Here is a 25,720-nt window from a genome sequence, read left to right on the forward strand (position 1 = left end):
AAAACAATCATTTTTCTGTGTCTGGTTCCCTGACTCCATTTAAACTGAAACGGAGCAATTTGTAGACGTTGGGAAATTGTAAGGTCAGGGAACCAGTCTAGCTGGCTTTTACCCGTTCAGAGGTGTGTAATCGATCGCAAACAACAAACTAAAATGGTTAACTGGGACCAGCATTTGAAATAAGCGAGTTTTTTCCAACGTTGATCGGCCGACCATTGTTGGAAATTGATACGAAAATACCACTTTTCTTGAAAATGACAGTATACCAGGTGCCATGATTTTACAGGATGCTTTACACTGTCATTCACTAACAGTCCAGCAAGGTATTTCAACATGATTTGGTAGTTTTATTTTTTGATGTTTGCAAATGTTGTATTTTCCCTTTAAATGGTAGTTTTGGGGTTTGGAATACAAAATGCAAGTTGAAAATTTATTAAGAGACAAAAATTGAATTTGTTCAAAAGCATGGACGATGCAACTCTTCAGTTTGTTTTTAATACTACTTGCAACCATCCTGTTCAAATGTTTAAAGGGAATATACAACATTTGCTTTTGCTGTAATTTCAGAAATGGATGGATTTGGGTGGGGGGGGGGGGTTATTTCATAAGAAATATTGTTACACTGACTTGTTTGAAGTTTTGCGTTCATAGATGCTGGAAAACCAAGAAAAACAATCATGATCCTGTAGTGTGGTTCACTGACCCCACGCAATATGAAACACAGCAATTTATAGAAGTCGGGGAACTGTAATTTGTAAGGTCAGGGAACCAGTCTAGCTGGCCTGTACCCGTTCATAGGTGTGTAATCGATTGCAAACAAAATGTGAACTAACTAAATATGGTAAATTTGGGGCAGTATTTGAAAAAAAAGCCATTTTTGGAAATTGATACAAAAAATACAATTTTTCTTGAAAATGACTGCACACCAGGTGCCATGATTTTACAGGATGCTTTAGACTGTCATTCACTAACAGTCCAAATAGGTACATGTATATCATAATAATTTGGTAGTTTTTTGGTGTTTGCAAATGTTGTATATTGCCTTTAAACATTCACAAATTAAAGGGTTTCAATTTTCAAAAATTCTAATTACAATCGCAGGTACCTTTCTAGGGTTGGGCTGCTGTCTCTGCAGTGAGGCGAAACTGGCAAAGGCCCTCTGGACCAGAGAATTTAACAGGACGGGAGTCCTGCCGCAGCGGGTCCTCAGGAAGTCAGTCAACAGACAGACCACGGTAGACAGAAACTGCACCTGTCGAAAATAGGAAAAAGGTGGGGAAATAAGAGCCACTCAGCACAGTCACACACTTTGTTTTCCTTGTACACGGCAGAGAACTGTAAGGAATCCAACCTGGACATTGTGCCGTTGCCTCGTGGTCTTGAGTTTAGACCAGTTTAAAATATCAAAAATCATCAATTGTTTTTTTTTCTTTTCTTGTAGATTTGTCTCGTGATATCAACAAGGAGACAGGTTCGTACATAAATTGCGTCAAGACCTGGGCCCCAGAGGAACGAGTCGAAGCACTGAAGAGGATCGACAGAGCCTTCGCTAAGAGCCGAGAATTCAACGATGACAAGGTCCAACTGGCTATGCAGACCTATGAAATGGTAGGCTATCAGCGATCGGCAAGTGAGCCCTCTAGAGGCGAAAATGGGAAAGTGGCTATTGGCAACTGAGCCCTCTAGAGGCAAAATTTGAAGGTCCTGATTGGCAACTGTGCCCTCTAGGAGCAAGGCCCAGTCCGAATTATTTGGCTGTAGTTGGAAAACATGCACGTGCCTATGGAAGCGGCTGCAGCATCTTTCCATTGACATGTGTTATTTCCTGTGTCGATTTACTTGTCTGCAACCCAAAACTGAGCCCTCTAGAGGCAGAAGTGGGATAGTGGCGATTGGCAACTGAGCCCACGAGAGGCAAAAGTGGGGAGCTAGAAATTAAGGCACTAGAAGTGCCAAGTTGCCCTTTCTGTTCAAATTTCAATTTCCAGTGAAAATTTCCCAAATTACTAAAGCTGGATGCTCAAAAGTACTGAAATTGTAATGAATCTGTGGTCTGCGGGTAATTTTGCAGCCTGGGGTAGGGTGTGTACTGTGTTCCCTTGGCTTGGGCAAGACGCTCATTGCTTCTCCCCATCCAGGAGTAAATGGGTATCTGTGAGGGCAGAGATGGTGACTGATTTGAGCTGCTTTCTGCCCAATTGGCAGCATCGCGCCGTATACTCCCCAGGGAGCTGAGATTGTCTTGGGAAAGTTTCACTGGCCCAATGAACAGGGTAATAATGATGTAGCGCCTTGAGCACCAATACTGGTGGATACGTGCGCTTTATAAATACATATTATTATTATTTTTTTCTACTATTATTTACCACACTGAGCAACTAAGCCAACTATGAATCAAACAGTTTTGAGAGCAACTCAGGTCAATCCAAATAGATTGTGTAACAGTCTATGTTTTGCAAGTGCACCATAATTTTTGTCCCAATATTGGGAGTAATTGCAGAATACCCTGCCACTCGGAAATACACCCCTAACTTCTCTGGCTACGAGGTTGGAATCACTGGAAAAGAAACAATTCAAGTCCATGCCAGCTACGCGGATACTGAGTGGGGGTCCATTATTTGAGAACGAAGCAACACAAAAGGAATGGGAGTTGCTGAAAAATATTCTAAGTCCAAACCAACCACCCTGTTGGTGGCTACGCGGATATGGAGTGGGAGTCCCCTTGAATATGCTTGAAAACGAAGCAACACAAAAGGAATGGGAGTTGCTGAAAAAATTCCAAGTCCAAACCAACTACCCTGTTGGCGGCTATGCAGTTACGAAGTGGGAGTGCAATGGAGCATGACGCATAGTACATACAAGTAGCGCTGAGAATGTTTATTGAGGTCAACCAACCCTGACCTCGTAGCTGGCTACGAGGTGGATAGATCGAGTGGCGGGGTATTCTGCAATTGTGCCAATATTGCACACCTGTGCAAAGATCTAACAAGTCAATGGATGTATATTCTTAGAATCAATCAGAACCAAATTAAACCCGGGGTTGGAATTGGGCAGATAAGTTAGGGTCAATGCATTGACTACCTGTACCTACGTACCTGGTGGTCCAATGTACCAGTGATGATACTACCCAAGGATGGGTACTCAAGAAGAGAGTGGCAGCATCCAATGACCAGCTCAACGTTGGCAGTTCCAATGCAGAGGGACTTCAGAATCACCTGAGACAGATATTTCAATCAATACATTTGTGTTTGTTAATTAAAAGTCAGGCTCTGCTTCATATTAAGAAATCTATTAGGCTATGTACTCTGCACAGGTACCCCCTACTGATCTCTATATAAAGACTGGATAGCGGATATGCATACAACATTCACACAGTAGACTTTGCATATTGACCAATTCGCCCCCGGTCTCACGAAGATGGCCGCGTATAATACGAACGTTCTACGCGTAAATACGCGCGCGTTGTATCAACAGTTGACGCGCATTTTGGTCACGTACACATATTATGATGTTCTAAAAGGGTCACATTTCCGTAGTGATTATTATTTCAAAAATGCCGAAAAAGTGATTTGCGGCATTATAAAAGTAACCACAACGTTAGAAAAATTGAAGTAAACCTTGGTCAGTTGGTCAGTGGCGGTGGCCAAAACTTAAGTCAAGTGAACCACGGCGTTACAAAAGAAATTATGCTGTCTATAAAGACGGCAACTTGTCCTTCGTAGATCACCAGCCAGTCTCACCAATATGGCGTCAAATTAATTCATTGTGCGGCTCTTTATTAGCTATCCAGTCTTTATATAGAGATCAGTGGTACCCCCTCAACAGTTGCAGAGACAAACTGACAAAGTTGGAGGACCAGACGGACATTGGAACACACACACAGGGTTCGATTTTAGCGGTAGCCTGCTAGCTAAATGCTAAATCTGTTTATTAAAACCACTGACAACATTGTCTCAGGATACACGTTTTACATGCAGCACATTGTTGTTTATGAGACACTCTATAAAAGAAAAAAAAATGCGGCTAGTGAAAGTGCCCGCGGGCTAGTTAAGAGTCTGTTTCGAAGGTCGAACCCTGCACACATTTTGCACAGCAGTCACCTTGTGATCTGCTCGGAAGGAATGAGATTTTATTCACTGTAACTGTAACTGAAATATCACCATGCTAAATGTAGATGTACGTAGCCTACTAACCCTAACCCTGCCAGACGCAACACAGTGCATCAGGTGGAAAAGTCTGGTGCACTTTCATGCAGTCAGCTAACAACACCAGTGCAGGAACGGCCGCTTCTGAGACAATGAGAGCTAGTCCCATTCAACAATGCCACAGTTGTATCCTGCTGCGTTTGGGGACCACAGACTCTGAGGCAGTTTGGCCTTGCGACTTTTGACCCGATAGATCTTGCTACACTGAGCAGGCTTGTCAGTTAGGCAAGTGTTGCGTGTTGCTGCATTTGGCTGGGTTTCTAGCCAAAATACCCTGGAGGGTAAGGGTCAGGCATGCAACTGGGAAGTCACACAAAAAAGAGGAAACTCAGATCTTTCCAAGACTTTGTACAGTGTTTTTCTATTTTCAATGGCACACATGGGAAGTAAAAAAAGAGGAAATCAGCTGATCCGAGGAAAAGTTGCATGCCCGAAGGGTTAATATGAGAATTACTCAGAACTTTTTATGTAAACTCTGGCAAACACTTTAGAACCAACGTTAATATTCAACAAAATCAAACCCCACAAACAAAATGACAAAGGACTGCTTAACGATTTAGACCTTTTTAGAATGAAACTCATCAAACAGTATATGGTAAAACCTTGACATTTTCTCCACATAAAACTCCCTTTACCATGCCTCACTTACAGGGAACAAACTTAGCCTAAGCGACAAGGCCTCGGCACGACTGCCCATAGTCTTCAGTCTTTGACTCCGTAGAGCATCCAGGAGAAACTGCCAGAGTCTGGGAACAGCGAGGTCAGGAACGCTGAGCCTGGGTACGAGATAACGCCAATAAATTAATTCACTTCTTTGACATGTATTTTCACATTGACATCCTCAATGACAGTACGACAGTTTCATAACAAAGATTAAAGGGAATATACATCATTTGCTTTTGCTGTAATTTTCAGAAATGGATGGAATTGGGGGGTTGGAAATATAGTTACACTGACTTTTTTGAGGTTTTGGGTTCGAAAATGCTATAAAAACCAAGAAAAACAATCATTTTCCTGTAGTCTGGTTCCCTGACTCCATATAAGAATATAAGAAGAAACAGAGCAGTTTACATACATTGGGGAATTGTAAGGTCAGGGAACCAGTCTAGCTGGCTCGTACCCGTTCATAGGTTTGTAATCGATTGCAAACAAGTGCGATGGTCAATTGGGGCCAGTATTTGAAAAAAAAAACCCAGTTTTTTTCCAACGTTGATCGGCCGATCAGCGTTGGAAATTGATACAAAAATACCACTTTTCTTGAAAATGACAGTATACCAGGTGCCATGATTTTACAGGATGCTTTACACTGTCATTCACGATTAAACAGTCCAGCAAGGTATTTCAAAATGATTTGGTAGTTTTATTTTTGATGTTTGCAAATGTTGTATTTTCCCTTTAATATAAACATACAAAATGTTATTCGCAGAAGGTACAGTATGTAACTTAATTAACAAAAGAACCAGAATTAAATGTCAACATTAAATGATTATTCATAATGTTATAATTTTGTTGTTGATATGTCGCACTTTTGTTTTTGTAACATAAACATGTAACACATGACTTTTAACTATGATCTTCCTTTCGTGGCTAAATTGTTCAGGTAAACCAGTGTCCATGTTCATTAACAGTTGGAACATGTCTCAAAAAGAACGTCAATCACAAGTCAAAGTCATAAGTCAAATCACAAGTCAAATCACAAAGCAAGTCACAAGTCGAATGAAAAATCAAAGCACAAGTCAAATCACAAGTCAGGTCACAAGGCAGGTCACAAGTCAGGTCACAAGGCAGGTCACAAGTCAAATCACAAAGCAAGTCACAAGTCAAATCATAAGTATTAAGTAGGTCAGAAGTCAAATCGTAAGTAAAGTCACAAGACACGTCACAAGTCAAATCATACATGTAAGTAGGTCAGAAGTCAAATCGCAAGTCAAATCGCAAGTCAAATCACAAGACACGTCACAAGTCAAATCACAAGTCAGGTCACAAGGCAGGTCACAAGTCAAATCACAAAGCAAGTCACAAGTCAAATCATAGGTAGGTCACAAGTCAAATCGTAAGTCAAGTCACAAGTCAGGTCACAAGTCAAATCACAAATCAAATCACAAGTCAAATCATAAGTAGGTTACAAGTCAAATCGCAAGTCAAATCACAAGACACGTCACAAGTCAAATCACAAGTCAAGTCACAAGACACGTCACAAGTCAATTCACAAGTCAAATCACAAGTCAAGTCACAAGATACGTTACAAGTCAAATCACAAGTCAGGTCACAATTCAAATCACAAGTCAAATCACAAGTCAATTCATAAGTAGGTCACAAGTCAAATCGCAAGTCAAATCACAAGACACGTCACAAGTCAATTCACAAGTCAGATTACAAGTTCATTCACAAGTCAGGTGACAAGCCAAATCGCAAGTCAGGTCACAAGTCAAATCACAAGTCAAATCACAAGTCAAATCACAAGTCAAATCACAAGTCCAATCACAAGTCAAGTCATAAGCAACAGGGGACGAACAATGATCTTTAATTAACACAGTGCATTTGAATAGCTTGTCACAAGTTCACCTACTTGTGTGCGTTGGCCAGCGAGTTGGCTGCCCAATCCATCAGCACCTGTTCTTTATTGGGCAGGAAGCACCTGGGCGAGACCCAGGCAAAGCGGGCAAGGCCCACCTTCTTCTCCCACGGCGTGTCCGCATCTTTCAATTTCCGATGAACTCCTGGAAGATTTTAGAGGAGCAAAACACAACAGTTCTAATGCTCAGCAGGGCTTTTTGAAAAAAGGAGGCGGGCAATGTTGTTTTCTTATCTCGACGTCGAATTTTTCCAAGATGGCTGATGGACTCTTAAAGGGAATATACATCATTTGCTTTTGCTGTAATTTTCAGAAATGGATGAAATTGAGTATGCCCGCGCCGCGCCCGGGACCGGTCCTGCCTCAGATTTTTGCAACTTTTTCCGCTTCACTTGTATTTCCATTAAGTCAAGCTGTCTCAATGGTCGAGTTGTCCCGAGTCGAGTTGTCTCAACGGTCGACTTGTCTCAACGGTCGACTTGTCTCAACGGTCGAGTTGTCTCAACGGTCGACTTGTCTGACATTCCCCAGATAGATGTCTTACCATAATTTTTGCAATGACTGACCTTCATTAAGATGACAGGCCTATATGAACTTGAAGAACTGCGTGCAGTGTTCAGCCCCGTCCAAACAAGATGGCGGCCAACACAAATCGACAAACTCGTCGTACATTTCACGTTCATAAAACAAGTTTTTAAATAATTTTGAGTTTAATTGATGCGCAGCCGCAGAACCAGGCCTACATTTTTATGTAGAAGATGTCCTTTACTGCTTTTTTTCTACCATATAAAGATACTTTTAATGTTCAAAAGCAAATACAAAATTTGTTGATGCTTGCATGTTGACGACCGTTGACGCTTGTTGATGGTTGTTGACGTTTATTGACGCTTGTTGACGTAGTTTAGTAGGACCCAATTATTATGTACAATATTATTATTGTCCGGAAACTGGGCATACAATGATCGCCGGCCGGCATTTGATGTGATCGTGCTTTTGCTGGGGAATTTCTGTCGAATTTTAGGGACAACTTCATTAATACCCTATTGCAGACATATTAATTGAAATGTGAACCTACTTCAGAAAAAAAAAATCACCCCAAAAAATAAACCCACGTGTGAAATACAAACCTGCATACGGGATCGCCATGTTCTTGAACTGATATTTGACCTAAGTCTATATGAATATTCAAGAGGTCACATACATCTACATGGCGCGCGCATAGTTCTGGTTGATCAACCTCGTTCCCAGGTTGTCGAGCAGTACGCGCCCACCACCACCTGCTTTACTATTGGAAACGCGGTTGGAAATAAAGTAAGCACCGGGGACGAGGTTGCTGGTTGATGTTTTAAAGATTAATATCAATGCGCACAAGGAAAATAGTGCCTTAATCTGAGATGGCTGACTATCTGCAATAAAAATCTATGTATAAAATGCTGGCATTCGTTTATTTAGTGACCCTTGAATGTTATTTGCTTGTAAAAACCTGTAAGCAATGCAATAAAACACATGGAGACGATAACTCAAGAAAAACACATTGCACTGTGAATTGAAATTTAGTCCAATATTTGTTCGGGATAAAGGACACAAAACTTTGGAAAATCGACGAAAACCCTTGAAGAATAAGTTTAATATGATTCAAAGAAATACAGTGTACTAATCGCGAAAAATTCAATTCAAATTCAAATCACTTTGAATTGAACAAACAATAAAGCACTCGTTGTGGAGACGATAATTCAAGAAAAACACATTGAAATTGCATCCAGTAATTGGTTGTGATGTACGACACAATAAATTTGAAATTCGATAGAAACCGTTGAAGAACAAAATTGATACAACAAAAACAAAATCTAGTGTGTAGTAAAGGACACTCCCGTACATTTTACCAACATCAATTTCATCCCAAAGAGGGCGCGCTTCACAAATACTGGTCACAGGTGAGCAAAAAAGAAAACGCACTTTGTGGAGACGATAACTCAAGAAAAACACATTGCATTGAATTGAAATTGCGTCCAATGATTAGTTGTGATATACGACACGATCCATTGAAAATTCGACGGAAACCGTTGAAGAACAAAATTAATACAACAAAAACAAAAACTACAGTGTGTAAGGACACTCCCGTACATTTTACCAACCTCAATTTCCTCCAAGAGAGGGCGCACTTCACAAATACTGGTCACAAGTGAGCAAAAAAAAAACACACACTTTGTGGAGACGATAACTCAAGAAAAACACATTGCATTGAATTGAAATTGTGTCCAATAATTGCGCGTAATATACGACACAATCCATTTGGAATTCGACAGAGAAACCGTTGAAGAACAAGATTAATACAACAAAAACAAGGGCACCACCGTAGTACCAACATCAATTTCTTCCAAAAGAGGGCGCGCTACACAAATACTGGTCACCACCATTGATCTCATATACACAGCGGGAAAAAGGAAATGAGGGTTTTTGAATTTCGAAAATGCATAATAAGAAAGTGTATATCAAGAAAGTGTGGAAAAGCTGTTCGGAGGGATTGAGGATAACTCTTCACCGTTCAGTTATTTTTTTTAAAGATTTGTTTTGGAGGAGCGCTTGAACTCCCTCCTGTGAGAAAATTTTACCTCGATATCCATTTTCCAAAGTAAACAAAGTAAAAGCACAATGCGCGTTTACCCGTCTGACAGTAAACAAGCACTGGTCACAATTGGTCCAGGGAGTGAACCTAGTTCACTTGTTGACTTAAAATTGCGTCCAATACTTGGTCGTGATATACGACACAATCCATTGAAAATTTGACGGAAACCGTTGAAGAACAAAATTAATACAACAAAAACAAAAACCACAGTGTGTATAAGGACACTCCCGTACATTTTACCAACATCAATTTCTTCCAAAAGAGGGCGCGCTTCACAATTACTGGTCACCAACGTGAGGGTGCATGCCAGTAAGTAGGTCCGAAATTGCCTACGCTGGTCAAATCACAAATATACATGACCTTCAAATTCTTCAGCATTAAAGCATTTTGAAACAAAGAAGGTTGGAAGCCGTGCAGAGGACTGCGAGCTCGTATTTCTGTGAAATGTGGATGAAACTAGGCCCTAAAATGGCTCTATTTTGCAATGGAGCGTTTGCGTCTATTTTGAAAATGGCGATCGGGGCTTCGTTTTTGTATATCAGGACTGCTTTTAGGGGTGATCATAATTGGATGGAATTTTCTCCCAAAAGTCATTGGTTAACCCCCAGAAAATTGAACAGAAAATGAAAGATGGTGAAATAAGCTTTAATTTGATGTACCTCTTGAACACTTCAGAGAGTTGTGAGTATTTTCCCTGAATTTCTGAAGTGGGAGCATTTATCATTGGGTCTATAGACATATATTTTCTGGTCTTTAACCGTAAGGCCAACAAAAAAAGTCTCCGGTTTCTGGTATGCGCGCGCGTCGCCGTAGCCATTCGCGTCGGCAAAATGAAAACGTTTTTTTTTTCAATAAAAAATTATGTCTCAAAACCGCCAAACTCACTGGTTTGACTGGAATCCTGCTGCTGCACAATTTGAACGTGTTTTATATGAGGTTATGATCGAGAATAAGCTTTATGTGGCCTCTCTGGACTCCCATATATTTGAAGTTTAGTCGGGCACCATTTGCAGTCATCAGCTGACATTTGAAGCAAAAAAAAAAAAAAACAGGTATAAAAAAAAAAAGCCCCGTCGCCGCACCACTTTTTGGGCAAGCTCCAAACCAGAAACTGGAGACTTTTTGTTTTGGCCTAAATAAATGGGGAAGAGAAGGAGTTAACAAGAAACACGCGTCGGAATGCTGGCGCATATAGTTCCGGTGTCATATGAAAATCGGACTGGTATAAAATTCAGACTCTTTTTCCCTTTTATTGGTTGAACCCTCTCACGTGACCGGTCCCTCTCCTAATTATCTATGCATGAGCATGCGCAATACTACCAATGAGTCTGTATTTCATAAAACCTAAATTCACGCTACACCGGCATGTCACAAGTTCTCACTTTTTTGGCTTTTTTCTATGAAAGTGAATTTTTATTTTCAATTATTTACCTTGATCCACCCACCCACAATTTCGAAAAAAAATTCGAAATTTACCAACATTGAAAATTTTGAATGACCCCCAAATATGAAGTTTTGAGGTTTTTAAAAATTTATTTTACTTTTATTTTATTTGTTTATATACTTTTGAATAGTAGGCTACTTTAGACAAAATGCGCCTTTGATCGCCCGTTTTAGATTGAAAACAAAATGTTGGGGATGCATTCTAAAAAAAAAAGTTGACATGTTCTCATATTAAAGAAAGAAATTCTTGGTTACTCAACCCCAATGTTAAGCAAATGCAATTTTTTTTTTAAATGAACACAATAACTCTGTCTTTAGAAATGCTTGATTTAAACAGTATTGAAAATATTCATCGCTGCTCATGTTTATTCATTTTACCCCTCCAAAAGTAAAGTAGTTCCGTGACAAATTTAAATGACAAGTCTAAAGGTCAAAATGACATAATGCATTTGGCATGTAAATTAAAGAAGTCGTTTATTTTTGTGCGCTATTTTTTCTGAGGAGGAATGTGCAAGTTTCGTTCCGTTTTGATCACCTTTTGATGTGACACATGATTCGAAAATTATGTTTCCGTGGAAATTAGTACTCCTACTTGCATATGCTGTTGGATTTTCAGGTAAATTGTGGTTGTTTATACTGTGATAAACATGTGAAATTATCTGTTCAATTTTTTTTTCAGTTCCGTCAACACAACATGGCGGCCTTAAGCATTGTGTTGTGGTGTGTGCCACACGGGGTCCAGTTTCCGGACAGATGTCACAAAATCTTTCAGAGCTAATTTTTTTCCCTACAGAATTTCCAGGGATTGCATGTTGTACCTTGACGTCAGCATTGCCCCATAATATCATGAATATAGCCTTGGCTTAATCATGTTAATGGTCATGATCTAGCCGTAGCCTAGACCCGTGAACGTGGCTTGTTGTAAACTACGCCACGTTCTTATGTCATTTCGAACCTGGCGAACGTGTCCCTCTGACTCCCTCCGTTACACACACTGGACGCTATTTTGCCCATGTAATAAGTACTCACATATGAAGCTGTCTTGAATTCTATTTGTATGTCAAAACTTGCATTTGACGAAAATTGAGGAAAATTCTGGCCCCGGTTAATGAAGTCCGTCCGCTACTGCTAGCTGCCATTTTCTCCCAACTGACGCATGCGCATTGCGTTTTATTTTTGTATGATTCGACGGCTGTTTACTGTCGCAGCTAAAACAGACATCGTTTTAGACAAGTTTCAAGTCCTTTCCTCTCTCACCGCACCGTACCGCACGCGGTCGCACGTGCGCCCGCTTGTGTGTGCACACACGTACATGTACTGTACACGAGATGAGCCAAGCAGCCAATCGTCTGCGGGTTTTTTTTTTTCGGGGTTGCGACATGAAACAGCCGTCAATCTGTCCAAGCGACTCAGACGCGTCCGGGGTTATTTGTCAGGGTCAGGTTAAAATCTAATTTCTACACGATCGTATGGGTCTTTACTGATGGGCAAATTTCGTCGAAATTACACAGCCGAAACAATCGGACGGGCAAATTTAGATTTCTAGGTGAGTACTCAACACCCATACGGAATTACGTATGTCGGATCGATTTCGCCAGGTTAGAAATGAAACAAGAACGTGGCGTTGTATACAACGCCACGTTCACGGGTCTAGCCGTAGCCATGGTAGCTTGAGTAACTCCAGCTGAGTGACATGCTCGTCATATTCATTCACTTGTTGATGTACCCTAAGTAACGTGGCGCGGCCCCTAACGTGGCGCACTTTGATTTTTCGCCTGTACTCGCCTAGCCCCATAAATGTGGCCTATTTACTGGACTGCCTCCGTAAACATAGGCCACACGTCCACATGCAGATGTGCAAAAATCGTGTCGACTTTGCCAAATTTTGATTTTCACATTTAGGCTTAGTTTGTAGGATTTTTTTGCTTTAGAAGCATACTCACCCACTTTATAGGCTAGTCAGAAAGTGCTGCCTTTTTCAGATGTCTAATTTTTGTGAAATTTCATGTTGAAATTTTGATACGCAAACGTGTAAAAATGAATCTGGAAATTTCACGAAAAATATACATCTGAAAAAAGCAGCACTTTCTGATTAGCCTATAAAAAGGGTGAGTATGCTTCAAGAGCAAAAAATACCTACAAACTAAGCCTTAATGTGAAAATCAAAATTTGGCAAAGTCGAAACGTTTTTTGTACATGTGGATGTGTGGCCTATGTTTACGGACGCAGTCCAGTAAATAGGCCACATTTATGGGGCTAGTACTCGCCTAGCTAGAGCAAAAGTTTTTACTGAAATTTTAGGCTACAGAAAGTGAAATTTCATCAAGATCTAAAGATCTCCCGTTCATAAATCGCGAGTTTATTTACCCGTTAAAAGTTAAAAGAAAAAATTATTTTGGCGTGATTTTCCGATTTTATTTTCAAGTGCAAAGTGAACCCTTTGAAAATGCCCCGAAAAATAAGAAAATAATTTTCTGACAAACATCTGGCTGGGTATGTAAGTAAAGATAAAAATGATTTATCAGAATTTATCAAGTTTACAGAAATTCTTAAATGTTAATTTGGAATTTTCTGAGATTTATTCAAGTGCGCCACGTTAGGGAACACCCAATTTCCGGACGCGACCGTTTTTGTATTTCGGATAAAATTTTATGAAACCGAAATTGTTCACAGAGGTTAAATAGCAAGCATTAAAAAGGTAAAAGTACCAGTATTTCACTGCATGAATTTGAGGTTTATCAACAAAGAGGTTTGGCAACACTACACGAGGAAAGTCGGGTAAGCTTCGAAGTGCGCCACGTCAGGGAACACGACTATACTAGCGCTGGAGGAATAACCTGTTCGTTACTCGTTAGAATGTGGTAGCAAGAGACCCTAAAAAAAAGGCCTCCCAAAAATTGTTCATTTTCACCTCTAATATCCCACCCCAGAGTTCATTTACATACCTCATACATTCAGCAGTCATTTACGAAGCCTAATGATCGACTTGAGTTGAAACAGACCACCAAAAAAATAAGTGAAAAATCTTGACGATTTCGGTGGCTTGTCCGTAAAAATACGCCAGTTCCAACGGCGTCTTCCATTTTGTTTTGCTATTTATGTAAATTTATGCATCACGTGATAACATCAAAAAAATCTGCGCGCGCGATGTATGAGGGTACCACACCGCTTTCAGGCCCTGCAAGTGAGTTCAATTTTCGTCTGCTGCGTTCCCGTGGAGAGCATTCTTGTTGTCTTGCTTTCCAGAAAAAGTTTTGAAATCGGCAATTGTGCAGGTGGTGTTACTTAAGACACACACTGTACTTTTATTTTGTTTGTCTTACATTGTTACAAATTTATACCTGTAATTGAAGGTTTTGCTATTTCTTTTTCTCAATTTTCTGTATACATGTAGGCCTGCAGCAAACATGGCAAATCCTGAAATCAGCTGATTCTTTGTTTTCTTGGCTTCCCTTGTGAACCGTTAAATTTTAAAAATGTTAGAGCAATTTGGAAAGATCTTGAAAAGTCAAACCTCAAGGGAACAGGTTCAAAATTTGACTTAAAGGGAAAATACAACATTTGCAAACATTAACCCTTACTCTCTGAGGGTAGTTTACTGCATGTCAGTTGGTTATGCCAATGCCCTCCAGCTGCAGTTTATTGGAGGATACTTTGATGTAGCAGTGAAGGCTCCAATTGGCAGGAGTTGGAGGCCCTGGAGGGTGCCTGATACTGACCAGCTGGGGGCACTCACTTTGTTATCAGAGGACTCTCATTGTTCTCTGTGGCATGTATTGGAGTGCCTGTCCAGTTACCCTTGAAATGACATGGCAGATATTGGAGGGCCATGCAAAAAACATAGGAGATTTTCTTGAGGCACAATTGGCATGCGTTGGAGGGTCAAGTAGGGTAAGGGTTAAAAAATAAAACTACCAAATTATTTTGAAATACCTTGCTGGACTGTTAGTGAATGACAGTCTAAAGCATCCTGTAAAATCATGGCACCTGGTATACTTTCCTTTTCAAGAAAAGTGCTATTTTCGTATCAATTTCCAACGCTGGTCGGCCGACCAGCGTTGGAAAAAAAACTGGCTTTTTTTCAAATACTAGCCCCAGTTGACCATATTTAGTTAGTCTGGTTTTGTTTGCAATCGATTACACAAGCCATCTAGACTGGTTCCATGACCTTACAATTCCCAACGTCAATGAATTGCTCCGTTTCATCCTAAATGGAGTCAGGAACCAGACTACAGGAAAATGATTGTTTTTCTTGGTTTTTATAGCATCTACGAACCCAAAACGTAAAAACGTCAGTGTAACAATATTTGCTATATAGATTACCAACCCCCCAAATCCATGCATTTCTGAAAATTGCAGCATTTATAAGCAAATGATGTATATTCCCTTTAAGCAGAGTTTTGAGTTTTAAAAGCAGGGTTGACGGCTGTACAGTGTTATACTACTGACATGACTGAAGGCAATGGATTCTTTGTTTGACTTAACAGTTGTTTTGAGTTTATATCAGAGTTTGACTTATAATCGAGATTTTACTGTAATCCAAAAGTTTTAAGGAATTCAGGTATGAAATCAGATTTAATCCAAAGACTGCCAAGTCATAAAGGCTTATTAACATAAATGTAACATTCTATGTATTTTTTTGGTTGGTGTATATATGTACATTGTATACATTTAAATCTTCAAGTTTCAGCCAAAGTTTGCATAATTTACATACATGTATGTATACATGTACATGTGTTCTGGTCATTCATTGTTCATTTTGTCAGACCGTTCGTTGTTCCTTTATTTCGGCAGCTCAAATCCTAAACTAAAAGCCATTACAAAGACACCAAATAGTGAAACTGTATGGATGCAGACCATGGACCTACCGGTACATGTACATTAAAAACCAGAACTTGTGGGTAATGCCAAAAAAAAAAGTCTCCGGTTTCTGGTATGGAGCTTGCCCAAAAAGTGGTGCGGCGACGCGGCTTTTTTTTGTTTTTACCTGATTTTTTTGCTTCAAATGTCGGCTGATGACTGCAAATGGTGCCCGACTAAACTTAGTGCAAATATATGGGAGTCCAGAGAGGCCACATAAAGCTTATTCTCGACCATAACCCAATCTAAACACACGTTAAAATTGTGCAGCAGCAGGATTCCAGTCAAACCAGTGAGTTTGGCGGTTTTGAGACATCATCTTTCATTGAAAAAAAAACTTTTTCATTTTGCTGACGCGCATGGCTACGGCGACGCGCGCGCATACCAGAAACCGGAGACTTTTTATTTTTTGGCCTAACGGCACCTTAAACATGTATACAAATGGAAATTTCCTAATACAGCAGTGACACTATAAACACAGCCTAAGTAATTGACCTATCGTTGTTTGCGATTTAGCCACGCCCCTTAGCCCTATGGAGTTTTGTGTACACTAAATTTTGTATGTCTCAGATTTTGCGGGTTCTGCGCCCATTTGTATATAATTGGACAATATTTCACAAGCTGCCTCAAGTGAGGTTATTCTAACGCGATTCTACCGCGATAGGTCAATTAAACAGGGAAATTACACAAAGACCAGTAAGTAAGTACGTAAGCAACGCACAGTCCACAGTTTTCCTAGTAACTTACACAGTACACGTAGATTATTAATAGGAAAAGGTATTGAATTGGAGCCATTATGTTCCCGACACAATGCACTTTGGAGTTTGCGGGAAAGTAAATATAACACACACAATGGACAACCGTTCGTCTGACTGCGTTCTGTGAGGCAAAAAAATGATTGTGTCAACATCAGTCATACCATGTATTGAAATTTGGAATGGCATTGACTGTGAAGTACTGTACAAACAGAGATTTTGTAATGATCTGATGATGTGTGTAATTTATTTGAAAATATCAGTGACGCATCTACTGGTAGGAGGGGGCGGGGGTATGGGGATTTAACAGATTCAGCAAACACATCCCTTGGCATGCTTGGGCCGCAAAAAAAAAGAAGAAAATGACAAAAAAAAACATGCCTCTTAAACCCTCCTCTTGAAATCTACATGTACCCCCCCCCCCCCACATCTTGAGCCAAACCTTAAATTGATCCGCCCCTTAATATATTGCATTGTCAATGCAAATGTACATGTAACCTCATAACAATGACTCATTTGGAGGTATTTAGGTCCACTTACATACAATAAATCCACATACATGTATTGTGCAGAATATGTACAAATGTACGGTACATGTACATGTATAACATGTACACGCATACTGAAATTTGTATTCTTGTGGAGACATTTCTTTGTTCTCGTGTAGTAAAGTTTTCGAGTTTGAAAGTGAAGTTTCAAAAAGCTCTTATTTCAACCAGAATTAATTTCCTTGGCTGAAATTCGGACTTAATATTCCTTTTCTAAAACTCTTCCATTTGATCAACCTACCTTGGAAATTCCTAGTTTTTGAGTAAAATCCATATGTATCTATTTCGTGAAAATCTTGTGGAGACGTATTCATCTATAGAAATTGCTCTGTGGAGACGTATACAATCAATTTGTTCCCTATTGTGTGCATGTCTCCAGAGGGCACGGTATATCAGATCATGTATTCTGTGCAGGTGTTGAAAGTGTGTGTAAATGTACCGGTACTTTAACTTGTTCTTGTAAATTATGCTATGGACTGTATCACAGCAGACAATATAGTTGTATTTACATGTATACTGTACATGTATGTTACCATACTCATGTCATATTTCCAAAATATCTTTTTTTCTTCAGTCTGACTGTGTACTGATTTTTTCTTACTCTTCCCTTCTGCAGATGCAGCGTTGAAGATTGAACCCATCTATGCCACGTTCAACGTCCCAGAGTACGGCAGTGCCACCACCACGTGCACAAACCTGGATGTGGGAGGCAGCCAGCCGGAATGGGTGGACCCAAATGGTCAGATAGTGGGTCCGGTCGGTGGAGGTACGTACACACGTACGGTACTTGTTCTTGCAAGACCATTATCCAATAAAGGGCTCTCGCTGTCTCGAGTGACCCGGCCTACACGTATCCTGGAAATGCAGCATCGCCATCGTAGTAGGCAAAGATCGTATAGCGAATACATTTACATGTGTAGCACTACGGAGTAGGTTATAGGCAAGCTTTCAAAGCTGTGATGAATGGCGAAAACTGATATATGTAAATACATCTCGTGTTACATGTACATATAGGTCTGCACGACTATGACAACCGTACATGGCACAAGGAGTGACCATTTCAGCTTTTTTAAAGATACAGTCCATCATTTGTAATTTTTGTGCATTTTGTTCGTTTGAAGCAACAAAAGTGTTCAAAATCTAATGAAGGATACTGAACAACTAACCTGATGAAGTTTCAGCTCAGCTTCAGCTGTATATTCCGAGAAAAACATCATTCAAGGATCTCAATTTCAAATCAAAAGTTGATGTTTTGAATTGTTTTGAATTGCAGCTATACGCGATGTCGCCCACCGACGAATTATAGCAACCGCGCGCGCGTGTGCATCGTGCCAATGCTTGCGCGCGCTTCGCCGAAAAACAAAACGAACTACTAATTTAAATTTCCTACGGTGCGTCTGAAGACGCACCGTTGGAAAGACCTTCTTTCGTTGATTACTTCAAAATGAGAGCTTGCCAGAAAGAATAATTTCACAGGGAGTTTAGTCCCCTTACTATCTTTCAACCAAGTATGTTTTTCAACAATAATTATGCCAGTTACTTTTCGGATGGCTGCAAATGATAGACTATAGCTTTAAGTGAAAATAAGCCCAACTGTCTAGTTTACAATGTACGATGTGGTTGCTAACCAAACGCCTGGATAGCAGCTCAACAAATCATCATGTCTCTTTGTTAGTCCGTTAGGTAGTAGCAAACATTGACATTATCTATTGCTCTATACATGTTTTGACCGATTTCAACCAAACTTTGTCAAAAGTATCAGTAGCCTTGCCCCAACATGTCAAAGGACCTGACTGGGGTCAAATATGTCACCATGGGTTCACTGGGGTCAAAAACCTGATTTTTATTTCACTCAAAACACTACTCCTTCCAGAAATCACATGGCACAATCACGTGACTCATGCATTGTTGGCCCGCAGCTTCCGAGATATTTCCGATCGAGCTTGTTAGATTGACACGTGAATTGTAAATGTGTGTTAGGGTTTAACCCTAACTCCCTAGGCCTTTTTGCTATGAAGTAGCCTCAATCCTGCAAAATCCTCCAATTGGCCTCTTGGAAAAATAGCATATAACCTCAATCCTGCAAATTCCTCCGCTATTTCTTGAATATGGTCCATGGAGGGGTGACCACTGCCTGAATCCTGCAAAATATTCCGGCTATGACTGTCAAAAGGCTGAGGCAGAGGCAGTGACATCCTGGAGCAGTGCGGAGGATGTCAAGTATAATCAAGGACTAAATTTATGCACGGCTGAGCATAAACAACACAAGGTCGGGCCCAAGACCTTGACACAGTGCGTACTCCGAAATCAGCGACACACTTTTGCCATGTAACCTCAATCCTGCAAATTCCTCCAATTTGCAAAAAGGAATTTGGAGGATTCAGGGCGGTTAGGGTTAATAAATAAGAGTGCCTTCTTCTTTTGATAATATGTCTTCTCGTTTTGATATCAGGTGGTTCTACCGACAAGCATGTGAGTCTTCACGTAGACCCCACCACCGCGCAGAGGTTCACGCGCATGCATTTGAGCAACATCTTGAAGGCCTCGGGCGGCGGTTACGTGTGCCGAGCTGACGGCGAGACGGAGAACATCAACATCAACGTCTACAGTGAGTTGCCTTCGTAAAGCCACCTCGGAATCATTTCCAAAATAGGACAAGCTCTTTTTTTTCTGAGTTTGTGTACTTTCATTATTTACATGTGCATGCACAGTTTCATTTTGTCCCACATAACCCAATCATGCTGTAGCAAGATCCATTGGGTCGAAAATCTCAACAGTTCCAATTCGAAACCCTAACCCGATGGGGTATTTTGGCTCGAAACCCTGCCAAACCCAGCAACGTGCAACACTTGTCTAAGTGACAAGCCTGCCCAGTGTAGCAAGATCCATCAGGCCAAAAGTCTCAAAGCCAAACTGCCTCAGAGCCTATGGTCATGATGGTCACCGAATGCAGCAGGATACGTGTACAACTGTGTCATTTTCTCAAATGGGACTACAGTCGAGTCTCGTTCGTTCGGACCTAGCCAAATTGTATGTTACATCAGAATTTTGTATTAAGAGAAACATCAGTCCAGTGCGTGAAATTAGACAAAAAAAGTGGTCAGACAAAATGTCCGAGCACAATCAAAAGTGTTCTGCCATTGTCAAGTTTTGATCAGCCATTTAGCGTTCCAAATTTGATTCACGCGCTCGTTTCTGTAGTAAGCCACGTTGTGAGAATTTAGTAACAATCACGCACTTAAAGCATACCGCGCAACACAACGTACTTTGATCTTGCTAAATTCTCATTACATGTATGCGCGTCAATGTCCTTATAATACTCTATATTTCGACTCGTCACTATACAGACTCGATTCAAGTCTGCAGAACAAATAACTTAAACTGGGTGAAATTGCAGTTCTGAATGTCCAAAGAGGCTCGATCGAATCATTATAGCAAGGAATAGAGGTTGAATCAGGTCCAATTTAACACTTTTGCCCAATAGAAATTAACTGGGAATTCCACAAACGGCCACTGCTCATTTCCATAAAATGACTGGAAAAGTACAAAAAGTTGTATTAACTGATTTGTAGAAGAAACACAAAGACTGCTGATCGAAACATAATTTATCGACTTGATTTCACGTCTATTTTTTTGGCAAACGGCACGTACGTACGAATGCCAATCTATCGCTGTGCACGCCACGCTGTACTAGACTGTGTAATGATTGGGGTGTAAACGCGTTGCATCTATTGCGTGAATATAAGACAACACGTACATGTAGTTAGCAGCCGCTCAGCGTACGGTAAGCATTACAGACCTTATCATTGGAAATAAACAACAAAATACTTTTGAGTGCAAGCGTTTATTTCATACTTCTGAAAAAGACAACTCCACAAAGAATACATAAATCGCTCGGACATTTTGTCCGAGCACATTTGCATTTGGTCGGACAAACCATGAAAGTGGTCGGAAAATGTCCGATGTCCGACTGTAATTTCACGCACTGTCAGTCCCATTCATGGTGCACATACATGCACAGTCGAGACCTAGGCTTTATGTTTGTTATAACCCGAATTTTGTATTAACAGAGTTTGTACTAACGAGACTCGACTGTATCTCTCATTGGCTCAGAAGTGGCTGTTTTTGCACTGGTGTTGGTAGCTGAATGCATCAAAGTGCACCAGACTTTTCCACCTGATGCACTGTGTTGCATCTGGCAGGGTTAGGGTATTTGGGTTGATCTTCAACAATAACAATTTCCTGTTTTGTTCTCTCTCTTGCGTAGTTCCGGTGACTTTATTAGACGAAGATGGTGAGAAAAGCCAGTGGATGACGTACCACGAGTCAGGGAGCCTGAAATGCACCATGCACGGTGAAACCAACACCGTCGTGTCCTGGGACGGACCCATGGGACCCATAGCAGATGGCAAGTCTTCAACCCCTAAACCCCCCCCCCCTCCCCGGTGGCCAGTTACGATAATCGCAGTCTTAGCTGGCCAGCTTAAATCATTTTAGCCAGCTAGACAAATCTCGGGGTTGATACGGGGTTGACCGCAGGGTGGATAACATGCGGCGTTTCACACTTGAACATTTTTAACCCTGCACCAACCCTGCGTCAACCTTGAGATTGATTTCGCCCTGGGGTTGAACTCAACCCTGCTCCAGACCGGGGTTGGGATTTTCAGCCCGGGGTTCAAAACAGTAGTAACCAAGCGAAATCACCTCGGTTTGCACAAAACAAGTGTGAAACGACACAGGGTTGAATGTAAAATCAAAAAATCAAAAAATTCTTGCTTTTGATTGACTTGTGATTGACTTGTGATTGACTTGTGATTGACTTGTGATGGACTTGTGATGGACTTGTGATGGACTTGTGATGGACTTGTGATTGACTTGTGATTGACTTGTGATTTACTTGTGATGGACTTGTGATTGACCTGTGATGGACTCGTGATGGACTTGTGATGGACTCGTGATGGACTTGTGATGGACTCGTGATGGACATGTGATGGACTCGTGATGGACTTGTGATGGACTTGTGATTGACTTGTGATGGACTTGTGATTGACCTGTGATGGACTCGTGATGGACTTGTGATGGACTCGTGATGGACTTGTGATGGACTCGTGATGGACATGTGATGGACTCGTGATGGACTTGTGATGGACTTGTGATTGACTTGTGATGGACTTGTGATTGACCTGTGATGGACTCGTGATGGACTTGTGATGGACTCGTGATGGACTTGTGATGGACTCGTGATGGACTTGTGATGGACTTGTGATTGACTTGTGATGGACATGTGATGGACTTGTGATGGACTCGTGATGGACTTGTGATGGACTTGTGATGGACTCGTGATGGACTTGTGATGGACTTGTGATTGACTTGTGATGGACTTGTGATTGACCTGTGATGGACTCGTGATGGACTTGTGATGGACTCGTGATGGACTTGTGATGGACTCGTGATGGACTTGTGATTGACTTGTGATTGACTTGTGATGGACTCGTGATGGACTCGTGATGGACTTGTGATTGACTTGTGATTGACTTGTGATTGACTTGTGATTGACTTGTGATGGACTCGTGATGGACTCGTGATGGACTTGTGATGGACTCGTGATGGACTTGTGATGGACTTGTGATTGACTTGTGATGGACATGTGATGGACTTGTGATGGACTCGTGATGGACTTGTGATGGACTCGTGATGGACTTGTGATGGACTTGTGATTGACTTGTGATGGACTTGTGATTGACCTGTGATGGACTCGTGATGGACTTGTGATGGACTCGTGATGGACTTGTGATGGACTCGTGATGGACTTGTGATTGACTTGTGATTGACTTGTGATGGACTCGTGATGGACTCGTGATGGACTTGTGATTGACTTGTGATTGACTTGTGATTGACTTGTGATTGACTTGTGATGGACTCGTGATGGACTCGTGATGGACTTGTGATGGACTTGTGATTGACTTGCAATTGACTTGCAATTGACTTGTAATTGACTTGTGATTGACTTTTGATTGACTTGCAATTGACTTGTGATTGACGTGTGATGAACTTGTGATGAACTTCTGACTGACTTGTGATAGACTTGTGATTGACTTTGATGACTTGTGATTGACTTTCATATGACTTGAAGCTTTGCATGGCGGATGAGATAAAGTAGAAAGTACTTTATATTGACTTGCGATTGACTTCTGATGAACTTGTGATTGACATGTGATTAACTTGTGATTGACTTATGATTGACTTGTGATGAACTCGTGGGAACTTGCTTAAGTGCAACTCTGGATTATGATTGGTCAGTTTGTCCCAGCGACTTTTAGGTGCCGTCTGAAGTTGTTTTACATTATAAAATGCAAAGTGTTAATAGTGAACATGGTATAGAAGTTCCCATTGTTCATATCTTTTTTTGTTGTTAACCTTTGCAGGAGGCCGTTACCTAATCACAGAAATGTTTGGTCTCACCATCGACAACGTCACTTTAGATGACGAGGGAACATATAACTGCCGTGGATCCATTCCCAACGTTGGTGTGGCCACGGTCCTCCAAATCGAAGCAGCTGTGTACAGTGAGTGACTGGATTGTTTAAAATTAGAGCAATTCTTGTTGTTGCCCCATGGATGACGAAATCATCAGTGTGGCATAGCGGGCAACAGACATGATCAGTGTGCGCTCTTAGAACACGTTCAAGAGCTCTTACTGTTAAGGCTCTGTGCAGTATCCATGAACATGTTGGCGGCTACTTGTGTTTGGGACTCAAAATGTCTTTCACCTTCTGTTTCAAAAAGATATTAAAAACAAATGATTAGGCCCTACACTCCGGTGCTTTAATGTATGATTTTATCCATTAACTAGTTTTTATCGTAAACGTTTAGTCGAGCAGTCTTCCCTCACAGAACCTCTCTGCGTTTTTATACAAGTGTGGTACATTGGAGAACCCTTAGTCCACAGGGGAAGTTGCCTTACCCCTCTTAAGAGAGTTTTCAAGAAAACTCGGTGAAATACAGACTCCTTTGTTGTATTGCGCATGCCACAGTGAAGATAATAAGGACAGCTAACATGGCTAATGGTCACGTGTGAGGGTTAGAATAATTAGAAGGTAAAAGAGACCAGACTTCATAGGAGTCCAAATTTCATATGACACCGGGATGATACTTTTAGCATATTTCTCTTGATTTGAACTTTGACCCCATCCCCTTCGTGCAGTGATACCAAAGATCAGGTACCCGCCGATCAACAAGAACGCCACGGAAGGCACCAGCGCCTTCTTCAACTGCGAGGCCATCGGGGAGCCCCAGCCCACCTACACCTGGTACGACGGCAGCTTGGTGCTAAACGACCCGGACAAGTACCTGATCGAGCAGGACGGCAAGCGGCTGACCATCCTGAACCTGGTCAAGGACGACCAGAAGCGCTACACGTGCGAGGTCAGCAACCCGGCGGGGCTGGACCGGCGGGACGGGGAGCTGACGGTGGACATCCCGCCCACGCCGGTTCGGGCCGTCACCTACGAGAAGGACCAGGGGGAGAGCGTCAAGTTCTACTGCGACATCCAGCGCGGGGACCGGGAGAACCTGAAGCTGCAGTTCAAGCGCTACGAGAAGTGGCTGCCCATGGGGGTACAGGTCAGTGCAAGCTTTGTCTCTGGCTTTTTTTCTCCGGCTTTGGCTGCCACTGCAACTGTGGCTGCAACTTGTTATGGCTGTGGCTGCGGCTGCGGCTGCGGCTGTGGCTGTGGCTGTGGCTGCGGCTGTGGCTGTGGCTGCAACTTGTTATGGCTGTGGCTGTGGCTGCGGCTGCGGCTGCGGCTACGGCTACGGCTGCGGCTGCGGCTGCGGCTGTGGCTGTGGCTGTGGCTGCAACGCATTATGGCTGTGGCTGCGGCTGCAGCTGCAGCTGTGGCTGCACCTGCACCTTAAAGAATGAAAATTGGAGAGAAGAACGGAGGTATAGAAATTGAACACAAAAGAGGGTGGCAATAACATCGGTCAGATGTCAGACCCGGCGCAAAGTGGTTAAAAGAATGAAACTTTGAGAGAAGGGAGGTACAGAAATTAAACACAAAAGAGGGTGGCATAACATCGGTCAGATGTCAGCTAGTTTACACTAGCAACTTTGTCTCCTTTTTCATAAATTGAATAAGAAAACGTGTTGGCATGATGTGCTGGCTAGGCTCAGAGAACAATGGTTCAGTTTGGTCTTACTACCCTTTGTAGGTGGACTCAAGGATAGTGATTCAGGAGGAGACGGGTACCGGCCCCGATGCCGGCCAGCCAGGCAGCATATCTCTCACGATCACAGACATCCACAGGGGCGACGAAGGGGACTACACCTGCTTTGCTCGCAACAACGGCGGCTACGCCATGTCACACAACATTCTGCATGTCAGATGTAAGTTGATAAAAAACTTTCCAAAATGGCTGTTCCATTGTAGAGTTGTATTCAACCCTTGCTCTACGTGCTCTTCAAAAACATTTTTTTTTAAATCATTGTATCGGCAACTGATCACAGAAATATATGTTCCCTATCAAAAAGGTTGTGTCTGAATCTGCAATGGAGTTTTCGGTAACAAAACTCTGAAAAGTGTGACACGACACTCGCCTTTTTTGGGTCAGGTCTTTTTTGGTGTTTTGGGGTCGTTGGTTACCCTTACCTGTCTCAGCCCAACATAGGGTGAAGCAGTGCAGGGTTGAAGTACATGTTCATCCCA

General features: G+C 41.6%; 2 protein-coding genes across 9 annotated transcripts in view; one reads left to right on the forward strand and one right to left on the reverse strand.

The window, feature by feature from the left end:
* LOC119735628 (unhealthy ribosome biogenesis protein 2 homolog) overlaps nt 1-7,946 on the reverse strand; it is a 44,473-nt gene extending 36,527 nt beyond the window's left edge. For both annotated transcript variants that reach the window (XM_038209413.1, XM_038209412.1), the window contains exons 1-5: nt 7,908-7,946; nt 6,775-6,925; nt 4,855-4,981; nt 3,096-3,215; nt 1,106-1,252 (exon numbers count right to left, since the gene is read on the reverse strand). In XM_038209413.1, the coding sequence (XP_038065341.1) occupies nt 1,106-1,252; nt 3,096-3,215; nt 4,855-4,981; nt 6,775-6,925; nt 7,908-7,926 (564 nt within the window). In that variant the 5' untranslated portion in view covers nt 7,927-7,946. The remainder of the gene's footprint in view (nt 1-1,105; nt 1,253-3,095; nt 3,216-4,854; nt 4,982-6,774; nt 6,926-7,907) is intronic.
* A 3,341-nt stretch (nt 7,947-11,287) lies between these two features.
* Nucleotides 11,288-25,720, forward strand: part of LOC119736150 (neural cell adhesion molecule 1-like) — a 47,519-nt gene continuing 33,086 nt past the window's right edge. For all 7 annotated transcript variants that reach the window (XM_038210164.1, XM_038210166.1, XM_038210167.1 and 4 more), the window contains exons 1-7: nt 11,288-11,465; nt 17,629-17,778; nt 19,465-19,620; nt 21,280-21,420; nt 23,438-23,578; nt 24,217-24,635; nt 25,227-25,401. In XM_038210164.1, coding sequence (XP_038066092.1) covers nt 11,414-11,465; nt 17,629-17,778; nt 19,465-19,620; nt 21,280-21,420; nt 23,438-23,578; nt 24,217-24,635; nt 25,227-25,401 — 1,234 coding nt within the window. In that variant the 5' untranslated portion in view covers nt 11,288-11,413. The remainder of the gene's footprint in view (nt 11,466-17,628; nt 17,779-19,464; nt 19,621-21,279; nt 21,421-23,437; nt 23,579-24,216; nt 24,636-25,226; nt 25,402-25,720) is intronic.

Source organism: Patiria miniata, unplaced genomic scaffold (assembly GCF_015706575.1).
Source record: "Patiria miniata isolate m_02_andy unplaced genomic scaffold, ASM1570657v1 HiC_scaffold_29, whole genome shotgun sequence".
Lineage (NCBI taxonomy): Eukaryota > Metazoa > Echinodermata > Asteroidea > Valvatida > Asterinidae > Patiria > Patiria miniata.